Source organism: Hetaerina americana, unplaced genomic scaffold (assembly GCF_022747635.1).
Source record: "Hetaerina americana unplaced genomic scaffold, ioHetAmer1.1.p SCAF_3, whole genome shotgun sequence".
Classification (NCBI taxonomy): Eukaryota; Metazoa; Arthropoda; class Insecta; order Odonata; family Calopterygidae; genus Hetaerina; species Hetaerina americana.
Genome location: NW_027286874.1, coordinates 81,082,714 through 81,101,431, shown reverse-complemented (window position 1 = coordinate 81,101,431; position 18,718 = coordinate 81,082,714). Strand labels below are relative to the sequence as shown.

At 39.0% G+C, this 18,718-nt stretch overlaps 1 protein-coding gene and 2 long non-coding RNA genes across 3 annotated transcripts in view; all 3 read right to left on the bottom strand.

Annotated features, from left to right (window-relative positions):
- Positions 1-8,595, bottom strand: part of LOC139690442 (protein timeless homolog) — a 453,641-nt gene extending 445,046 nt beyond the window's left edge. Inside the window, exon 1 of the mRNA XM_071587894.1 lies at positions 8,515-8,595. Within this exon, the coding sequence (XP_071443995.1) occupies positions 8,515-8,572 (58 nt within the window). The 5' untranslated portion in view covers positions 8,573-8,595. The remainder of the gene's footprint in view (positions 1-8,514) is intronic.
- A 3,164-nt stretch (positions 8,596-11,759) lies between these two features.
- Positions 11,760-12,260, bottom strand: LOC139690360 (uncharacterized). Its single transcript, XR_011701471.1, has 3 exons — positions 12,222-12,260; positions 12,014-12,146; positions 11,760-11,850 (listed from the first exon to the last, which is right to left on the bottom strand). It is a non-coding gene; the product is annotated as an uncharacterized lncRNA (long non-coding RNA).
- A 331-nt stretch (positions 12,261-12,591) lies between these two features.
- LOC139690361 (uncharacterized) lies at positions 12,592-13,074 on the bottom strand. Its single transcript, XR_011701472.1, has 3 exons — positions 13,029-13,074; positions 12,819-12,936; positions 12,592-12,638 (listed from the first exon to the last, which is right to left on the bottom strand). It is a non-coding gene; the product is annotated as an uncharacterized lncRNA (long non-coding RNA).
- Positions 13,075-18,718: the final 5,644 nt, after the last annotated feature.

The window sequence follows — 18,718 nt, the reverse complement described above, 5'->3', positions numbered from 1 at the left end:
CCGTCTTCCTCAGAAGAAAAGGTAGTACTGCCTCCTCCCTATGTGTGCGTGTATATGTATATATATATACATACATACATATATATGTATATTTATAAACCCACCGTATATATGGGTTAGGAGAACAAAGCTCAGAAACGATAAGGCTGAGGATTTCATATCTCACGACGAGAAATTTTCAGCAAGAATGTGACGCACAGGGTAAGAAGGAAGGAAAGAAAAAGAAAAGAAGGTTGTTGTTGAGAGGGGAGAGGGGGGAAAACGGGAAGAATAAGAGGACCCCGGTAAGGGCACTTGGAAGTAGAAGTGGATGGCTCTCGTCCCGAGCGAGCTTCTCAGAAGGGCCAACGACAATCTTTCTTCGAAATGAGACGACGCGCCACGTGGCCTACGCGTCGAAATAAAAATGGAATTGATGGATGCAGAAGGGGGGAAAGTAAGGGAACAAACAACGATATAAGGCAGGGGAAGTAGAGGGTGGGGAGTGCGACCAATAACAAGGCTGCCTAAATCCTGAGGCTGACAACATTTGACGTCCCATGATAAAGGTAGTCTTACTTATCTTACGTATAGGGGTTGCCGACTGCAATTTCCTGTATGAAAATCTTTCAAGAGCCCAGATAGAATAGAACATGGAGGTAACAACAGTTATGACCAACGATTACTTCTACACAGGAGTGATCAATGTGTAGGGATGAAAAACGTGTAGACATTTCAAATGTTATCTTCCAAAAATATTTTTATGCTGCGACAGTAAAGCTCACGCGCCAATTAAACGGGAAAAATAACATGCTAATTTCAATTACGAGGAAATAATGTCGTAAAAATAATGTAGTTACATAAATGGATAGCTTTCACGAAAGAAGGGGGGGACGATAGATTAGTAGTGAAATGGAAGCTTGTAACTGAAAGTAAAATTTACCAAAAATCGTACACTGTTCAATTAAATCATTCAGGTTGGATGCATTGCTGATTGTCTGAAAAAACTAATACGATACTTATATAAGGGCTTAAGAAAGGTGTCCAATGAAATGAAACTATCCATTCACCCCGAGAGCGAATCTCATTACTCGACATTTTACATTCCGGAACTATGTATAAATCTAGACGTCAATCCACTGATATTCGCTCATTCTAAAGCTAAAATGGGGAACTCGGGATTCCCTCACCGGGGTAAGATCCAATTCACAGAGGTGCAACGGGCAGGCACAGTCGAAACTAGTTTACGCTGTCTTCTTTGCTCAATATTCACAGTGCGGAACCGACTTAAAGCTGTCCCCCTCATCTACACATTCCACGGAGAAAGTTCGCCGTGCCCAACCTCTGAGAGATGACAATCTCGCGCCTATCGGCGTGTGGAATTGAGAGTCGTCGTGGATGCGGCGCGGAGGAGTCGGGTCGTGGGAGGAGGTTGAGGGAGAGGCCGCAAGGATGGAATGAGAAGTCCGCGGTGACGGAAAGGGCGGGAAGAGCGGAAGAAGATCCCGGGGCGAAATTGGCCCCGGGATGCAGGTCGACGCTTCGATCTATCACGGGAAGAGTGCGGACGGAGAAGGGCCGATGGAGGCGGCGGGAGGGGTCGGGAAGGGCGGCCGATGGCAAGAGGCGTTGGAAAGGAAAGGGAGGGACGGGGATGAGGGTCAAACCGATGTTGGCTGAGGGCCACCACCGTCAGTCCTACGAGCTCTGAAACGGAGTGTGGGGAGTCGTGCTCCTTCTGACGGGCGCGAGCAGGGAAGGGTAGAACTCAGGGCTGCCACCCTGAACCCACTGCCGATAGTGAGGATTCTTGGGAACATACGCGAAGAAGTCCCGCGTTTAGTATTCAAACATCCACTCCTAAAAAGAGCATTATCCCAATGAAACATTTCGGTAGGCACCAGGAAATTTTGATTACAGTAAGACAAGCAATTTGACAAGATAATTTTTAATTTGGAGAAAACTAATGGAATAGGTACACCTATCATCACATTTTGCGTAACCTTTTCCCCGTGGAGAATTTATTTTGCTCAATCTTGCTACTAATGAGGATCAGAACGGGTTTTATGGAGGATACTAATGCCTCTCGACCATGCAAACAAGGCCATAAACAAACACAGTTTAATAAAAAATATTAATAGGTAATCAATAGTATACCCACAAACGTTTAAACTCTGGATCTGATACACAAATGATACCCTTAAGGACTTTAAATTGTGAGAGAAGTATTACAATAAATAGAAAAAACCATGAAATTGGCGAACGCAAAGAAATCCATGGTAAAGAAAGTCAATTGGAAGCCTCTAATTGACTTCAAAGGAAAAATAAAAGATAAATAGGTATGCAGAAAATAATCCACTGGATTCATTCTCATGCCAATAAGATGAAAAGCAATAGGGACGAAAGATAAATAAATTCTCAAAAAATCAACGAAGGCTAAAAGGCAACCCGAAACTTAGGTTGCGATTTTAAAAAACTACGACCAGAAATTCAGAATGCGATTTTAACGAACTATCTCTAGTGAGTTTAGAAAATTCTTACAAAATATAAAAGAATTCTGATCAAATCGTTTCCGGTAATCGATGTCCTGAGTGAATATTTCATATAGAGGCTAGATCAAGGGTCGAAAATCTTGAAGTTTAATTAGGATATCGATTCAGATTAAATTCAAGAGCAATTAATGAACGAACAAGAGAAATGTAGCGAGACATTAAAATAAAATTCACGAAATGTAAAAGATACCACTTGAAAAACGATTGTACAGGTATATTGTACCTGTATATCGCTATGCCCATGTAACGCAGAGTTGAATCGGCTTTAGAAAAAAACATAATGACACCCGTCGCATCCATTTCATTCAATTATAGAGATCATGCTCATTAAAGCATTCGACTATATCCCACTATCCCACCTTTATTAATAAGCCACTATCCCACCTTTATTAATAAAACAAAGAAGCTTACCGTTCAAAAGATTAACCAAATGAGACCCAACTATTAGGTTGTTTATTCATAATATGTTCTGTCCAATGAAAATAACTTGATAACGCGGAGTTGATACCCGAGATATTAAAAACCTAAGGGAAGGTTAAGTTAAGCGAAGGTTAAGAAGAACTGGTATGAATAAAAACATTATTCATCACACCTGACAATTCGTACAGTGACTGCGCACAAGCGTCGTTAACACAAATTTAAATGAAGTAACAATAATTGCTCCTCTTGTCAGCACCAACGGTCCACTAAAGAGTCCTTCCATACTTAAATGATGTCAATTTTATGTTTCACGTGTATACCTTGCACATATGTGAACTGTAGAGATTTTGCAGTCACGAAAATATGACAGGAATAGATAGGAAATTTATTATTTGCTTCGCACGCAAACAAAAACCTAGCCATTCCCCTGCGATGCTATCTACACAATGGAGTCCAACTACTTGTCCAAGATGAGTGTAAGACGACCACATGCGATTTTATCGTCACAATCTACGTGTATACCACCCTCTGGCCAGGAGAACGTCGCAGCTTATTCCGTTTCAATGGGAAAACGAGAAAATATAGGAGCGTGCTGAGAAACTAAAGAGAGTGGAGTTTGAAGGGCTTTTCGGACTTCAAAGAAGGCGTAGGAAGGTGTGGAGAGTTCCTCCTTCGAGGAAAGGGAGGCTTCAATAAAAAGAAATTGAAGAAATAAAATTCAGACACGAAATCAGGGAATGGAAAAAACACTTCGTACTTTGAAACGAGTTCACTATTTCCCACGGAGTTACGTTCCAAGTGTCATTCGTTACCTAGAGTCGGAGCGGGAAATTATTAAGCGTAACTTCGTAAATAGCATACAACTATAGAATATTTGTAGCTGGCTGTCACTCAACAATGACCAAGAAAAAATATAGATAATACATCTAGTTTAAAGGCATTTTTGTGAAAATTTATTATCATATTACAACCATTACATATACACGATATCTCATGAATAAACTACAAACTGAACATAAATACTGGAGCGGAAATGAAGCCGCAAATAATGTCAGTTACTTTCTCTTTTATGCTATATAGGCAATTTCTAATATACATCCTTTTTAGAATACGTAAGCAATAAGAATATGGTACACGCATCGATATATTACTTCCTACCGTTCATCGTAGCGGTGGTTTGCAGACGACATTATAGTTGTAGAGGCGAAATCTACTTGGGCTCGTATAAGCATGACAACTTGCTTACTGACGCCTATTTACAAAACGATACTCTTCCGAGTTTATTAGGGATCATAACTAATAGGGGAGAACTTAAATACATTCTTAATCATATAAAAATGCAAATATATTATCACTCGTTTCAACTGAAGTTGACATTCTCAATGATGAATCCAAGCACTGACATGAATGAAGTTAACGTTTTCCTAGAAAATCACTCTTCTGGAGCCAGCAAACATCAAACTTATCTTAATCTTTGCGTAATTACATGCGGAACTTCCAGACTGAGAAATGTAAACGCATTACGCCTGTAATATTGAGAAGCCTGGATCAACATTCGATTCAAAGACGTTAATTCCAGATGTAAAATGGTGACATTTTGAGGAAAGAGGATAAACTAACTTAGAAAGGCACTATTTTCGCGTTTCTAGGATGTCCCATCCTTTATTTTTGAGTTCCTTTTCCAACATTCGCGAAGAAAAATATTTTGAAAACCTAGAGTTGAATCAATGGAAGGAAGATGATAACACAAGGGAAGTCACAAAAGGTGATCAATAGACATAAGGAAGGAGCGGGGTTGAAAAAGTCTAGGGAAAGAACAAGCGAGGCCCAGCGGTCCGAGGACGAAACGTCAGGACACGAGAACGTTGTGACGACGATTCAAATTAAGGGGAGTATCCCTTTAAAAGAGTCGGGAATGACGCTGCCTTAACTAGCTCCAGGGGCCGTTCTGGGAAAAAGAACCGATGTCGAAACATAACGAGGTCGGCGAGCGAGGGAAGGTATTAGGGACCGAATGGGGAGAATGGGCAGAGTTCGGCGTGAAGGGACAGCTGTACCAGCACCAACCAGAGAGGACAAATTGGAAGGGCTGGGGAATGCCGGAGAGGGACGGGCGATGAATGGTGCAGGATTTCGATTGTGGGCATTGTGATAAATAATGGCGCTTCATTGAGAAGAAAAACTACATCAAACCAACAGTACTCTGCAATGAAATAGCAGTACGAAAACTGATCTACTTTGAACTAAATGTGTAGAAGAGTTTCTGAGTTCCCGATTAAAAAACTGGGAAGCATAACACCTTTCATCAGAGAAAGATCACGAGACGAAATACATACATAGTGGAGTGGATAAAGAAATTATGAGTACCGTAATACACGCACGAACAAATTATTCCCAACTACTCTAAACCCTATTCTCAAACAAAGCACTAAAAAAATCCTCGCCCGACAATGCGCGGGACGAAATGGTGGATTTTAAACATATATATGCTTACAGGTAGCCTCTTGTCTTTAGTAAACCTCTAATAACAAATAACTAAGTAAATTTTCCATGACGATTACCCATGATTGACTTCCGATGGAGGCAGGATTTTTCAGTGTTATCGCAAATCCTTCCTTGGGGTGCTTTGTGAAGAACATTTTAAGCGGGGAAAGCTTTCGTGTAGGTTAATAACCTGCGCCGGGGTTCTCGCTGACCTTCCCCGATTACCTGAATATCCCACTTTTGCCAAACTACCCACCTATGCCCAATCCCGTGAATGACCTTAACTGTCCGTCGCCTCTCGTAATAACTACTACCCCTGATTAAATATCTTCAAGTATAGTCATTACATATCTCTAACTGATATTTCATAAATAAGTCGTGTAAAGTCAAGAATGTCAACTGAATAGTTCTCTCCAAAAGTAGCCTTAATTTTGAATGGTGATTGACACCTTCCGCTGAATATGGATTATATTGCGACCCGGCACACTTACACGGTGGTTTTACGAATGAAATTGAAATCAATTAACGATCATGGAAATCCATTTACACATTCCGAATGATATTTTCAGGACACTGGCATTTTCCGGCGACAAAGAGAGCGTAGGGTCGAATATGTAGAGGAGGGATGGGAGTGATACAGAAATGTGGAATGAAAGGGTTGAAAGCCGAATTGGGACGGATGGGAGAGGATATTCCGGAGGCGCCGCAGGGGTTGACAGAGAGGCAGATGTCGAGCGGTAAAACACGACTCTTGTGGCCTTAACGCCCTTCCTACCCCCCACTCTGTCCTTGCGTGAGAAAGACTGAGTGCGGGGGGCGAAAGGAAGGATGAGGGGGAGGAAAAAAATCAGGCGAGCGGAAGTCTCCAGTAGCATCGATCACGTCGATCGGCGAGAATGGGGGAAAGGTCCGAGAAATAAGCGTGGGGGGAGAGGAGGAAGAAGGATAAAGGGACGTGTGGCGGAGGGAGGAAATAATTTAGACCCCCTCGAGAGCACCGCACGAGTGCTTGGGAGTGACCATGCGTCCCGGACCTGTCAAAATTGGGATCGACCGGATTCCATTCGGCGTGGGAGGGTGGGTCACGGTGAACGGCCAAAAAGTCTTAATGTTAGACGTACGCTAGGGACAACACGTGGAAAAAACTTAACTGAAAACCGTATGCATCTAATATCTTAAATAATGTAAACCATGCCTTTTCATCATCTGAGAACGAGGCGGATTCCATTTAAGGTTGATAGGTAGTGTGCCTACTACTAGCTACTGATAGGTAATGTTTACCTACAACTTCAACAGCGCGAAAGTGACATTTTCAGTATCCTATCTCCCTTTTAGAAAGACAGGAGACACCGTAAAATATTTCACAATGAGATATTAAGGAGAGGTTTGGGCTAAGTTGGGAGGAAGACAAAATATGCGCATCGTCTTTTATTCGAAGTATTTACTTTATCATTCTGAGGACATAAGTCATTTATGAAAGCGTTAGCCTTTTGCCACGGCATGGTCGACTGATGCACTGGTTTCATGGTATTAGGTTCAGATTCATTTCCTGGACGAGTCTGGACTTTTCTCAGATCACTTTATGGGACCTCTCCGGGGAGAACTCCTTAAGGATAGAGGGAACATACCATTGCGATTTTATTCGCAAGTAAGTTTACAGATATCATCTCTGCGAGATAAAAGTCCTCAAATATCACAACAAAATTATCATCTCTATTACGTACCCAAGGACGAGTTTCAAAACCTTCTATGACCAGTCACCCAAATAATTTGTCGATCAAATCCAGTCGATCTAGGTATCCGAGCATATCAAAATCTTTTACTACCTCCAATCAAGGAAGGTAATACTTAAAGGATTATTATTATCCCTAAACGCCTCCAATGTCCAATGGATGAGGTCATTTCGTACTACACTTGCATTGTCACAAATTGGATAAGTCAACAAAACGCTTCGTAATTAGGACGTAAATTTTTCATCTGATTAGACTACGCTGCAAAGCGACAGCAAAATCTAAAGATCCGAATTGCTGGTACTACGCCAACACGACCGCAGTAATCCGGATTCCGACGCTTTAACCACTAAAAATCTCCTCTGGTTGAGTGAATGCCATTTCCGATCTTCCATTGACACTCGGATGAGGAAGCTGCCGACCAAGTCCTTCCCTCACTTCCGATCTCCCGTCTCCCCAGCCCTCCCTCCTTTTTTCAACTTCGAGTGAACCCTCGCCCATCCCCCCAATCCCCGAGGATGCCGCCCATCTGAAAAACCCCTCCGTGCTTAACGAGTTCCGACGGACGATTGGAGAGGGTGGGGGCGCTTGGCGAGGGTGCGTGCGTGAATGTGAGGGTGAGGAGAAAGAGCAAATTGACCACGCTAAATGGCGATTACCACCAATCACACCGTAATTTCCTCGCCACCGAAAAAGTTAAATGGGCAAAAGGGGAGAAAAAATAACGGGACTCAGTGCAATAAATGGTGGACTTTGGTGCGATAACTAGGGTGGATCCTAGAGGATTGAATATGCCGGTGGAAATAAATCGGAAATAAATATAGATATTTAACGATCAGAAGGGTTCAGGCAGGAAATTGCTCCTGTCACTCCATGGAGAGATGGGGAGAGCTTGTCGAGTAATCCTTCATCGAGGAACTTTAAACATGGAAAATGAAAATGCACAGAAATTTTCAAGTCTGCTCATTAATAAAAGCAAAAATAAACAAAATGTACCACCACGTCTGCTACCTTGAATGCAGAATTTAATATCCTACATGGAATAACAGTTTGAAAATCACATCATATATCCGAACACCAAAATCATGGTGGAAAAGTCATCAGCATACGCTGACACGCTCTACCTATTCAAAATGGCTACAAATAGCAAAGCAACATTTTAGATATGTTGGCTGCAATATTGTTTCAAAACACATAGCCACAAAATGGAAATACACAAAACCAGAGTTATTACCGATTTGCCACTTCAATTAAATCATGTTACTACCATCTTCCTTCTGCACGCTTTTCTTTATGGGGAGAGCAGAAGAGGAGGAAGATACACTAGAAATCATAAATATGGCACTTACTTTTGATGTCAGCAAAGTATATTTCTCGAAAAGCCATGTATTCATCCTCTGGAGCCATGAGAGAGTTCCCAAAGTAGTCATTTTCTGGCCAAACTTCCCTGAAATACCATTGTTGTAGTTTTACTCCTACTAACTTTGAACCTAATGATGTCACTAATTTTTAATATAATACTGAGATTAAAGAAATATTTAACAAATAATGATCAAAAAAATACATTCAATGACAAAATTGTATTATGTTACAATCATTTTCAACACGTTGAACTCCATTGCTCAATGTTTACATAATAGTGAATAGAGCCATTAAAAATTAATCATGATGCCCTAAAGAGTTACTTAGATCTTCCAATAATTTTATCCATTCATAAGAATCATCAATGTAGATAGAAACTGAGTGACAAAAATTATTATTAACTAATGTTCGGAGAAACATTATATGAGTTAAAAATATATCAAAATAAGAGAAATGCATACCTAGCGGCTCGCAGCAAACCAATTCCCTCTTCTATCTTGTGTTGTCTGAGTAGATCTTGGATTTTTCTCATTGCATCTGCCCTAAAATACAAATTTAACTGAATTACATTTCAAAGAAGATGAATATTAGACATACATTCTAATATTATGTAATCCAACTATTACCATGCATTAAATTTGATTATACTTTATGAGCACATGGAACATAGCTCCTTATATTTTTGCCTCATTCTTACTTTACAGTGGCACAGTGAATATTTTAAAGAGTAATATGAATTGCATATTTTTTCTTTGACGTTCTTCCTTTGAATGAAGCATTCACAAAAAGGGGGTATTAGCCATTCAAATTCCTATGTCCCTGAAAATTTCTGCAGTAACATTGCAGAAATATTGGACCATAATAATGCTCTACACACAGCCAACCTTGAAAGCCCACACAGCATTGTACAGCAGTAATATGTAAACAACAGGACCAGGTGATAAATTATACGCAACTACGAGCAATTACAAAAAGGAACAAAAATAACTTCGTACATTATAAATCAAAAGATATGGATTAAATATGTGTGCTCTGGGCAAAACCCCCTTCACATATCATGAATCTTTACTCTTACATGACCATCCTTCCTCCTCATTGAATTGAGCAATATATGCACCGTACGATGCAAAATCTCCTACCTCTGATCATCAATGCTGACATCTGAAGTGGCATCAAATGGGATAATATCCCCAGGGATTTCTAATCCACTCTGGAGAACTGCTGACAGTTCTGGACCAATCTCTTCCCATTGGTCTTCTAAATTCCTTTCCCTGTCTTGACCACTCTCTGCAATTTCATACACATGTGGAAATCAATATCAAAAGACTAAAAGCCATTAAAATATAATGACTATTAGGGATGACGTATGCACTGATAATACATGGAATATTTCAAAATCCTAACAACATAGAAAAGAAGCATCCAAACATGACAATGGAAATAACTAACTAATATCAGAGAGAACAAACTAATGTACTGAAATGTGCTTACTTCCTACAACGACAGTAAATGCAATGAGAAGTGATAAATTGAAAATATTTTTAACCACAGTCAACAATTTGAAGATGGTTCATACAAAGGATTTCAACCCATTCCTTGTACAGTAGCTGCATCTATCCACTGGATTACCATGCCGCTAAGTACATAATACAGGGGTGATGATAAAACAAACTTAAATGGCAACTACAGATTCTTTGAGTCTATCTTTAACTTTAAAAAATGCACAATCAAAAAGTCCTTGGGTTTGAACCAATGATATTTGTATTGCCAGACAAATACATAGGGAATGCATAGATGCAAATGAGAAGCAAACCAGTTAAGTGTAACTAATTGAGAATTAGACAATCACATTAATTTGTTAAACAGATCTGAGGGAGCATGCAGGACATTAACACAGTTACTAAATATTTCATTCAACATTGACATCAATTACTAAGCAAAAGATTTTTAAGATATTGAGAGTTGTTCATGGTGGAAAGCCTGATTAAATTAAGGAAATTGTAAACGTGATCAAGAGAGCATGGCAGTCTAGTTTAAGTGTAACAGGTGAAAGTGCCAATCTCAATTACACCATCATCTTTTAAAAATATGAATGAAATAAAAATGATTTACCTCAAAATCTTTAGTTAACAGTTATGATGATACTGATAACCATGCCATTTATGACACATAAAAAGAATAAACAATTTACTTCATCTGCTGAATTTAGGCATTAAGTTTATTATGGCATTATTTACAGGTATGTCTATTTTCTTCCAACCCATTGAAGCCCCTATTTGAATGCAAACAAAAATCTCTAGTACACCTTATGTCAAAAGTTGTGACTCTGAAAATATTCTGTCTACATCATTTATAAAAGAAAATTTTCAAGCATCCTTATTTTTGGGGGTAAGCATTTTTTTATCACATAAGTTCAATAAAAGATGTAGAAGTGGAAGTTCAACTGACAATCAACATGGAGCTCCTTTTAAAAATTTTTACACATTACTTGCTGAGACACCATCCAAGCTTACTTTATTTACAGTAACTGATGAGCATGTCTTCCATAATTAATAAAAAAATGATAAGTCTAAAGCAAGTGAAGATTAAATCTAAATGTTTTCGGGGATCGAGATGGTGCGGGGGCTAACGTACTGGCTTCCCACCCTGAGGGCCCGGGTTCAAATCCCGGCGGTGTTGAATATTTTTCAGAGGTATCTCGATCCCTACTTGAGGTGCTTTGTGGGGGGCACTTTTAGTGAGTACGCCGTCCGTCGGATGGGACGTTAAACTGCGGACCCCTTGGCGCCTTTCGTAAAGAGTAGGCTAATGCCGACGCCGGGTTTCTCTCCACCCTTCATCCTTTCCTGTCCATCCCCTATGGCGCAAATGACCTTAGCTGTCGGTCGCCTCCCCTAAAAACTACTACTACTAAATGTTTTCTGGGGAGGTTAACTGATTGCTCTTCAATTCTAGATATTATAATGGAGGGTGCAAAATTAAACTTGATCAACAGGTGTCATAAGCATATATGAATTACCTGTGTTCTCATTTGCAGGAGCACCTTTTGATTTCTTCTTCTGTTTAGTGGATTTCTTCTGCACCACCACATTTTTATTACCCCCACAATGAGCTTCAAGGAGTTTCATAAAAATATGGACGGTCATTATAAGGTCTTGGAGACAAGGGGTAGACATTTTCTGGGGCATATAAGAAACCAGGAGAGTTAGACACAGCTCTCTGTACTCAACAACATAGAATATATTGCTCATCAAAACTTGAGCTGAATCCTTGATTTTCTTGTCAGGTGAATTACTCATAGCACCTAGGGTCATCAATAGCTCCTGTAATGAGAAAAATGAAAATAGTGCCGTTTAACATGAAATGACTCATTTTATAAAGTAGCAACTTCTTATGTGAAATCATAGGATCCCACACAAAGATAATAACAAGCAGAATGCAAAAAATAACCAAAAAGTACTTATGGCATTCATGGTAATTACTTACTTGATAAGCTTTAATGGCAAGATGCAGTCGCCGTGACCAAATTGGAATTTTTTTTTTGTCAACCTTCATCATTTCAAAATAATTTTCAATCTGACTCTGGACAAAGTGAAATGTTGGGACAGATATGGTTTCACTACAAAAGAAATTATGCTTCAGTTACACAGAAAACACAATACAACCCATTCAATAGAAAAAAAACATAACATACCTGACCAATTCAACCCTAAATTTATAGCACCGATTGAATTCCATGAAGAATTTCAGTGCCCAAAGATAGTAAGTTTCATCATTCTGTTGAGTTTCACCTCCAGTGATCATGTACTAAAAAATTAAACAAAAGCATGAGGTTATAATGATAATGTGATATTCAATAGTTCAAAACAACAATTAACCAAGTATGAGAAAAGCAAAAAGTATTAAGAGAAATGTAAGATTTTACTTTATGCAATAATGTGCATCAAAATCTATATAAATTTACCTTTACTCTATACATAAGATTGTTGTAAGCACCATTCAGAAATTCAACACAAAACTCCTTCAGAAATAGTCTGATACTGAATGCAGAGCGCCTCTCCAGATTTTCTTCTTTTAATGGAGCTCGGTTTTTGGGAAGTTTGACTTTTTTCTAAAAATTAATACCGGGATACCATTTCAATAAAATGAACATAAAATTAACCATTCTATTCGCTAAAAACCTCAAAAAAGTTTTTCTGAGGTAAGAAACCCAATCAAAATATATTACAATGGGTAAACATATTTGTCGGATTTATGTATTTCAGCAAATTAAAATAATAAAATAACTCACCTTATCACGATCCAAGTCCAAAGATTCCAATTTATTCAAAGGTCTATGGTAAATCAACTCCCGATCACTAATAGACTGGACATTTTTGACGCAATATGTGCCAAGGAATCTAGAATGCCTGATAATTGACAAAATAAAGAGAGGCATAAGTATTAGCTATTATGATGGCATTGGTTAACATATGGCAAATATACACTAGAGACTTTTTACCTTGCACTAGCATATTTCCGTATTTTTTCCCTTCGGGCTTGCAACTCTCGCTCTCGTATGGCCACAAGTTCACTCTCATCTCTCATTTGCTCACTCACACTCCGCTGAGCAGCAGCTATGGCCAGTTGTGTAGGATTTTGCTCCCTCAACATCTGGGATACAATCTTAAAAAAATAACACGCTGCATTAGGAGAATTCTCAATGTTCGGGCAAATTAATAGTTCAGTTACATGAAATTAAAAAAAAGGAACAAATCAACATCATTACCTCCAAAATGTGCATGTAATACTGTTCTTCATTTTCAGAACATGCGATATACAAGAATATATCAACTAAACCTGATACGTGGATGGCCCACAATATCTACAATAAAAATAATAAAGATGAAATATTAGTAAATGAAACAAAATAGGAAAGAAGGATATAAATAAGCGAAAAACAAGAAATATTCTTTTCATTTTGGTATCGACATACCTGGTCATGCAGACTTGCATCATTATCAGGTCGCTTTTCTGCTATTAGATCAGCAGGCACCTGCAGGATGTTGCGGGCCAATGTTAGTATTCTCATTATAGAAAGATTCATATCTTCATCTCTTTCTTGCCATTCCTAAATCAGAAAGCAATCAGGCTATTAACATTTTTATAAGTTAAATATTATTTCACATGATGGTTTGTGGAAACTATGGTCATTTTATGACATCAGGGGTTATCTATGAGTAACGTTAAATAAAAATAGAATCTCAATATTTCTTAAAGATATAGTACTTACAACTTGCAGTATGTCACCCAATTTCTTTCCCAAAATTGTCCAAACAGTCTCATCTACGAATGCTTCTTTGTATGCCTGAAGATGGCCAATCATTTTTAAATAAAAATTTCTGGTGGTTTTATCCTCGGGTAGTTCCTCACGAAAAAGGACAAGCACTGGGTTCGTAAGATTTACAAGTAGCCTATTCGAAACATATTTACCTCGGGTTAGCATTTGAAAATAAAAACAAACAATCAAGATCGAAAGTAAGATAACTTTATCAATTTCTTATTACCTTAAAAGAACTTCGAACAAGTACTTATCATCGGAATAGTCCTTAAAAATTGGAATCAAATCTGTTTTCACAATGTTTGCATCTCCCAGGTATCGCCGAATTTCATGATTATCATCATCTCGACGAAGATATCTAATTAGATCCTTAATGGTTTCTATAGAAAACGACTGTCATGATTAATCCGAATTCAAACCATAAGAAAATGAATAATAAAAACAAACTGTGTACAAGACTTACCAAGACAATGAACATCTTTATGATATTTCATCCCATCGTAATAACCAAGGGCATTACACGTTGCGGCAAGCTCAGCAAATAATAATGACGACATTTTCCGTGAATTTTACTGACAATCACTACTGAAACAAATAGTTATTACAGTTCCATAAAGTTTGGTAACAGGCAAATGCACACGTAAGTAATAAGACGATGAAGACGTTAAATACCTCTAAAACTATGTTTTAACTACACTGGATGGGTCCTACACCTTAATGTAAAGTGAATATGTGCGCGGTGATGAAAATCAAAGAGACAAATATCCCGAAGTCATGAATTCATCTTGATCATGTTTACACTCTTTTGGCGGGTAACGGCAGAACATTAGTCTACAGCGGCGCCTCTAGTAGAGAAAAACGAAGGCACTAAAAAAAGCAGCATGAATGCGCAAGTAAATTTATTAGTTGGCACGAAATGCAAATCACAGGAAAGAGTTACGAGTAATCTTTGGTGTTATACGTTGCATATGTGGATATTGATTTGAGAAGCAGGTGCAAATATTAAAAAGCAGCTTACTTAAGGTTAGTGCGATGCATAGACAAATGACACATGTGCAACATATGTTCCATACATGGAACGAATATGTCTTGAACTACTTCAACTTCAACTTCAACATGTCTTGGACTACTACAAAGTAATATTAATTATTGGCTGAAAGTCATACCAAAATCTCTTTCTTTTGGCAAAATCAGCCCGCATTTCAGAATGAAGTTAGTTTGGTGTAATTTTAGCTACTAATGTTGTGTATCTTTGTCGTATCCGTAAAAAAGGTCTGGTGTTTGCTAATCTGGTTTCTGTATTTAACTACCTTAAATGAAATCATTACATCAAATGGCTTACTGTGCACATTTTATTCGAAGGATAACATAATTAAGACCATCCTACGGTGTATAAGGAACATTCTTAATATCCTTCCCAATTCGGACATGAACTTCAGGACTGGGACTGGGACTTCAGTGCGCAAGGTAAGTTAGCCATTTACTTGTATCATTCAGGCAAATTTCTTTTGTTTAGTAAAAAGAATCATGAGTTATCTTTAAAATAAATTATTCCACTTCATTCGAGAACGAATTCACGTGTGAACAGGAATCCTCATACCACGTTTCCAGTAAGTTAAAACAATCAATATACGTTTCAATTTATGTGTCATGTTAATTTAAAATTTGATTGAAGTTGTCAGTATATCAGCTAAAAAAGTGAACTAGAAAATAACGAACTGAAATTTCGTGTTTCATACCTTACTTAACATGCTTATCATTATTCGTAAAAATTGAGTTACTTTAAATTTGTGTCTGCATTTAGATTGTATCACGAGTAATAAAATTGATAGCGCATTGAAACCGGAATGACTTATGAATGTGGTCTCTCACGAGTAAGGCAGAGCTCTGTGTGCAAATCGATGAAGTTATATCATCAGTTATATGCATTACAATGTCCTTTTGACGGCTTTATTACAATTCCCTTGTCCGTATGGGTTTCTTTCTGCGAACATTTTTTACACCCAGTAAAATGCGCACAGAATAGACAACAGCTTATTCATTTCTACGGGAGCCTCGTGCGAAAGTCTCCATATAAATAATTTTTTATGCATATATATATTTATATTTAAAAAAAACATACATACATATGCGGCATAGGGTGCGGCAAGATAACTTCCTTTTTTCAAGGGTTTTTATAAAAAAGGAAGTTATCTTGCCTCACCCTGTATTTGTATAATAATAAACTATATGTATAAACTATAAACACAGTAATTAGCCCGAATGTTGGTTTGGTTGGTGATGGTAGAGTTCACCCCTAAGCCCTACGGAATGTGAAATTCACACATCAGGATAGCGGTGTCAGTTAGTTTCTGTGTCGGCTATGTTAACAATTGAGTATTAATTTTCAGAGTCCAATCAAAACTTAGCCGTGCTCTACGGATATTATATGCATCTTAATGCATCCCTTTTTATTTTAAATATATTTTATTACTCTTATTTTGTCGTAACCCATAATAATGATAATAAAACCTTTTGTATTTTTTAAATCTAAAGGATTATTTCCCACTGCTATTGCAACGGAGAATCCGAGCATCTTAAGCTCAGCCCAACACATCTCTCGAATTGGTCCCCCTCTCGGGTGCGTTTGGAATCCCTATTCCCAGGAAGAGAGAAACGATTTAATTGACGCCGAAAACCCGGGAGTGCGATTTTTTCCTCCGAGGCAATATTGAAATGGATGAGAATTCGGCCCCGCGATTTATCGTCGACGCTACTTTGAGAGCTCTGGGAGTGGAAGGAGATGGAGAAGAAAAAGGGGGGAGGGGCTGAGGAGAGAAAAAATGGGTCTCACACACGTGGGTAGGCGTCGTAGACATCGATCACTCCCGAGTGACAGAGCACGGGAGTCGGCGAAAGAAAATATGGTCGGAACGACGGAGGTGGGGGCGAATTTGAGGAGGGGGGGGTTTCGACACAGTTCTCCCCGGATTGGGTTCTCGGAGAGTGTTGCGTGGATGGGTGCCCTCGACTTTGAGCGGGGGAGCTGAGTGTGCGGTGGGTTTGGCTACCGCATATTGCGATGAGAAGCTTGTGCGATTCACGGTGTTGCCAAATGAAGGCGGGGCTGCGATGCAAATATGGGTTATGCGATATTAAATTTCAAAAATTGTCAGTCGATGCGGCATTAATCGCCAGGATAGTGGGAATAAGAATCGGTTATAGTGAGTAAAATCGTTTATTTCATATTTAGATATTGATTAAAATCAAAGCTGCAATAGGTAGATTGAACTCTTTAAAATGTCCTCGAATCACACAGAAATGTCACTCGAATGGAATTCTTATTAGTCGTACTGTTGAAGGGTAAAGGTTTGGGAAATTAACAGAAAGAAACTCTTGTATTAGTATTTTATTTTCTCGACCTGGGCTTAGGCTCTTTGAGTCATCTTTAAGTGAAAAAATATAACCGTTTGCCATGTATACACTTCACTGGGCGTGGGGAAAAAGAAAATGGGGCCAATATGAGTGGAGAAGTTGCTTATGCAACGTTGTGTTGGTGAGATACGGGAGTAAGGGGATGTAGAGGGTTGTTGGGATCAGTTGAAGGTGGTGTGACTCCAACCGCTGGAAAGGGTGGAATTGAAAACAGTGGGGAATATGTGGGAAGCACTTTTTTATTACTGGAATGGCGCTCTCCATTGTATTTAGAGCTATGCCAAGAGTCTCGAGTGCATCCAGTTTTCCACCTTCCTCTTCGGTATGTAGGATAATTGGAAAGAAATTGTTTCCATGGTGATTCTCCAGCAGATATCTGTTTCCCAGCCTTGTAATATTTCCTCCGTTCATTGATTCTGACGATTAGTTTTTTACTTGCCTCTACACCGTGCTGGGAAATTGTCGTATTGAAATAAACAGACTATGCTTTTGCGTGGTCTTGCGATTTTTTCTTTGGCACTTGCTAAATGTTTTTATAGAGTGGTGATTGATTTTACTTTAATCTTTAGTCGGTTGGATTGTAATACTACTAGGATTATATATATATATATATATATATATGTGTGTGTGTGTGTGTGTGTATAAACCATAAAAAATGGTATATATATTGCTATTAAATACGAATAAACCCATTACACCTCACGAAATAATCGAAGCGTTTGCTTTCTATTCTTTTGTGCCCACATTTTTTTTCCTTTTTATGACTACTATAGCAGGCTACTTTTCTTTCTTCTGGCCAGACTTGGAAATAATTTTATTAGAATGATAATTACTTTTTTCCGGTGAAACTTCCACCGTCGTGGATCATAGAAAATTATTAGCAATCATAGTTTTTATTATTGCGTTACGTATTATTCCGAATATTGATCGAGGGTGGCGTTCGTTGATCTAAAGATGTCCAGACATCGCCAATGCGATACTCAATTCAATACGCGCTGCGGTGCCCGCACTTACGCACAGTCAAGGTGGTCGGGCAAGGGAAATAGGGAATTTTGAGAATCACTTGGAGTCCCTGGGATTGAGGAGAGGGGACGGAAATTTCGAAGGTGAGCGCGTGAACGAAAGAGTGGGCGGGGAAGAGATGTATAAGAGAGGTATGGAGCAAATAGGGTGGAGATTGAGCCAACTGGAGTCGGAGAGGGGTGGGGTGAGTGGGGCCGGCGCGGGAACGAGGGAGCGTTGGGGGTAGGGGAACTTAGACGAGGGGGTGTGGATATGTCGGAGGGGGCGCGAAGGGTATACAAGGGTATATGACGTGTGGAATGGGTTATAGCGCTTGTTGAGCAAAGTCAGTGCGGCATGGCACAAGAGGTGCTGAGTGGCGTGAAAGAGTAGTTCCACGAGCCAAACTGTTCTTGGTTTTTTCTCTTTTTGCTCTCCTGTTGATGCTCAGTCGG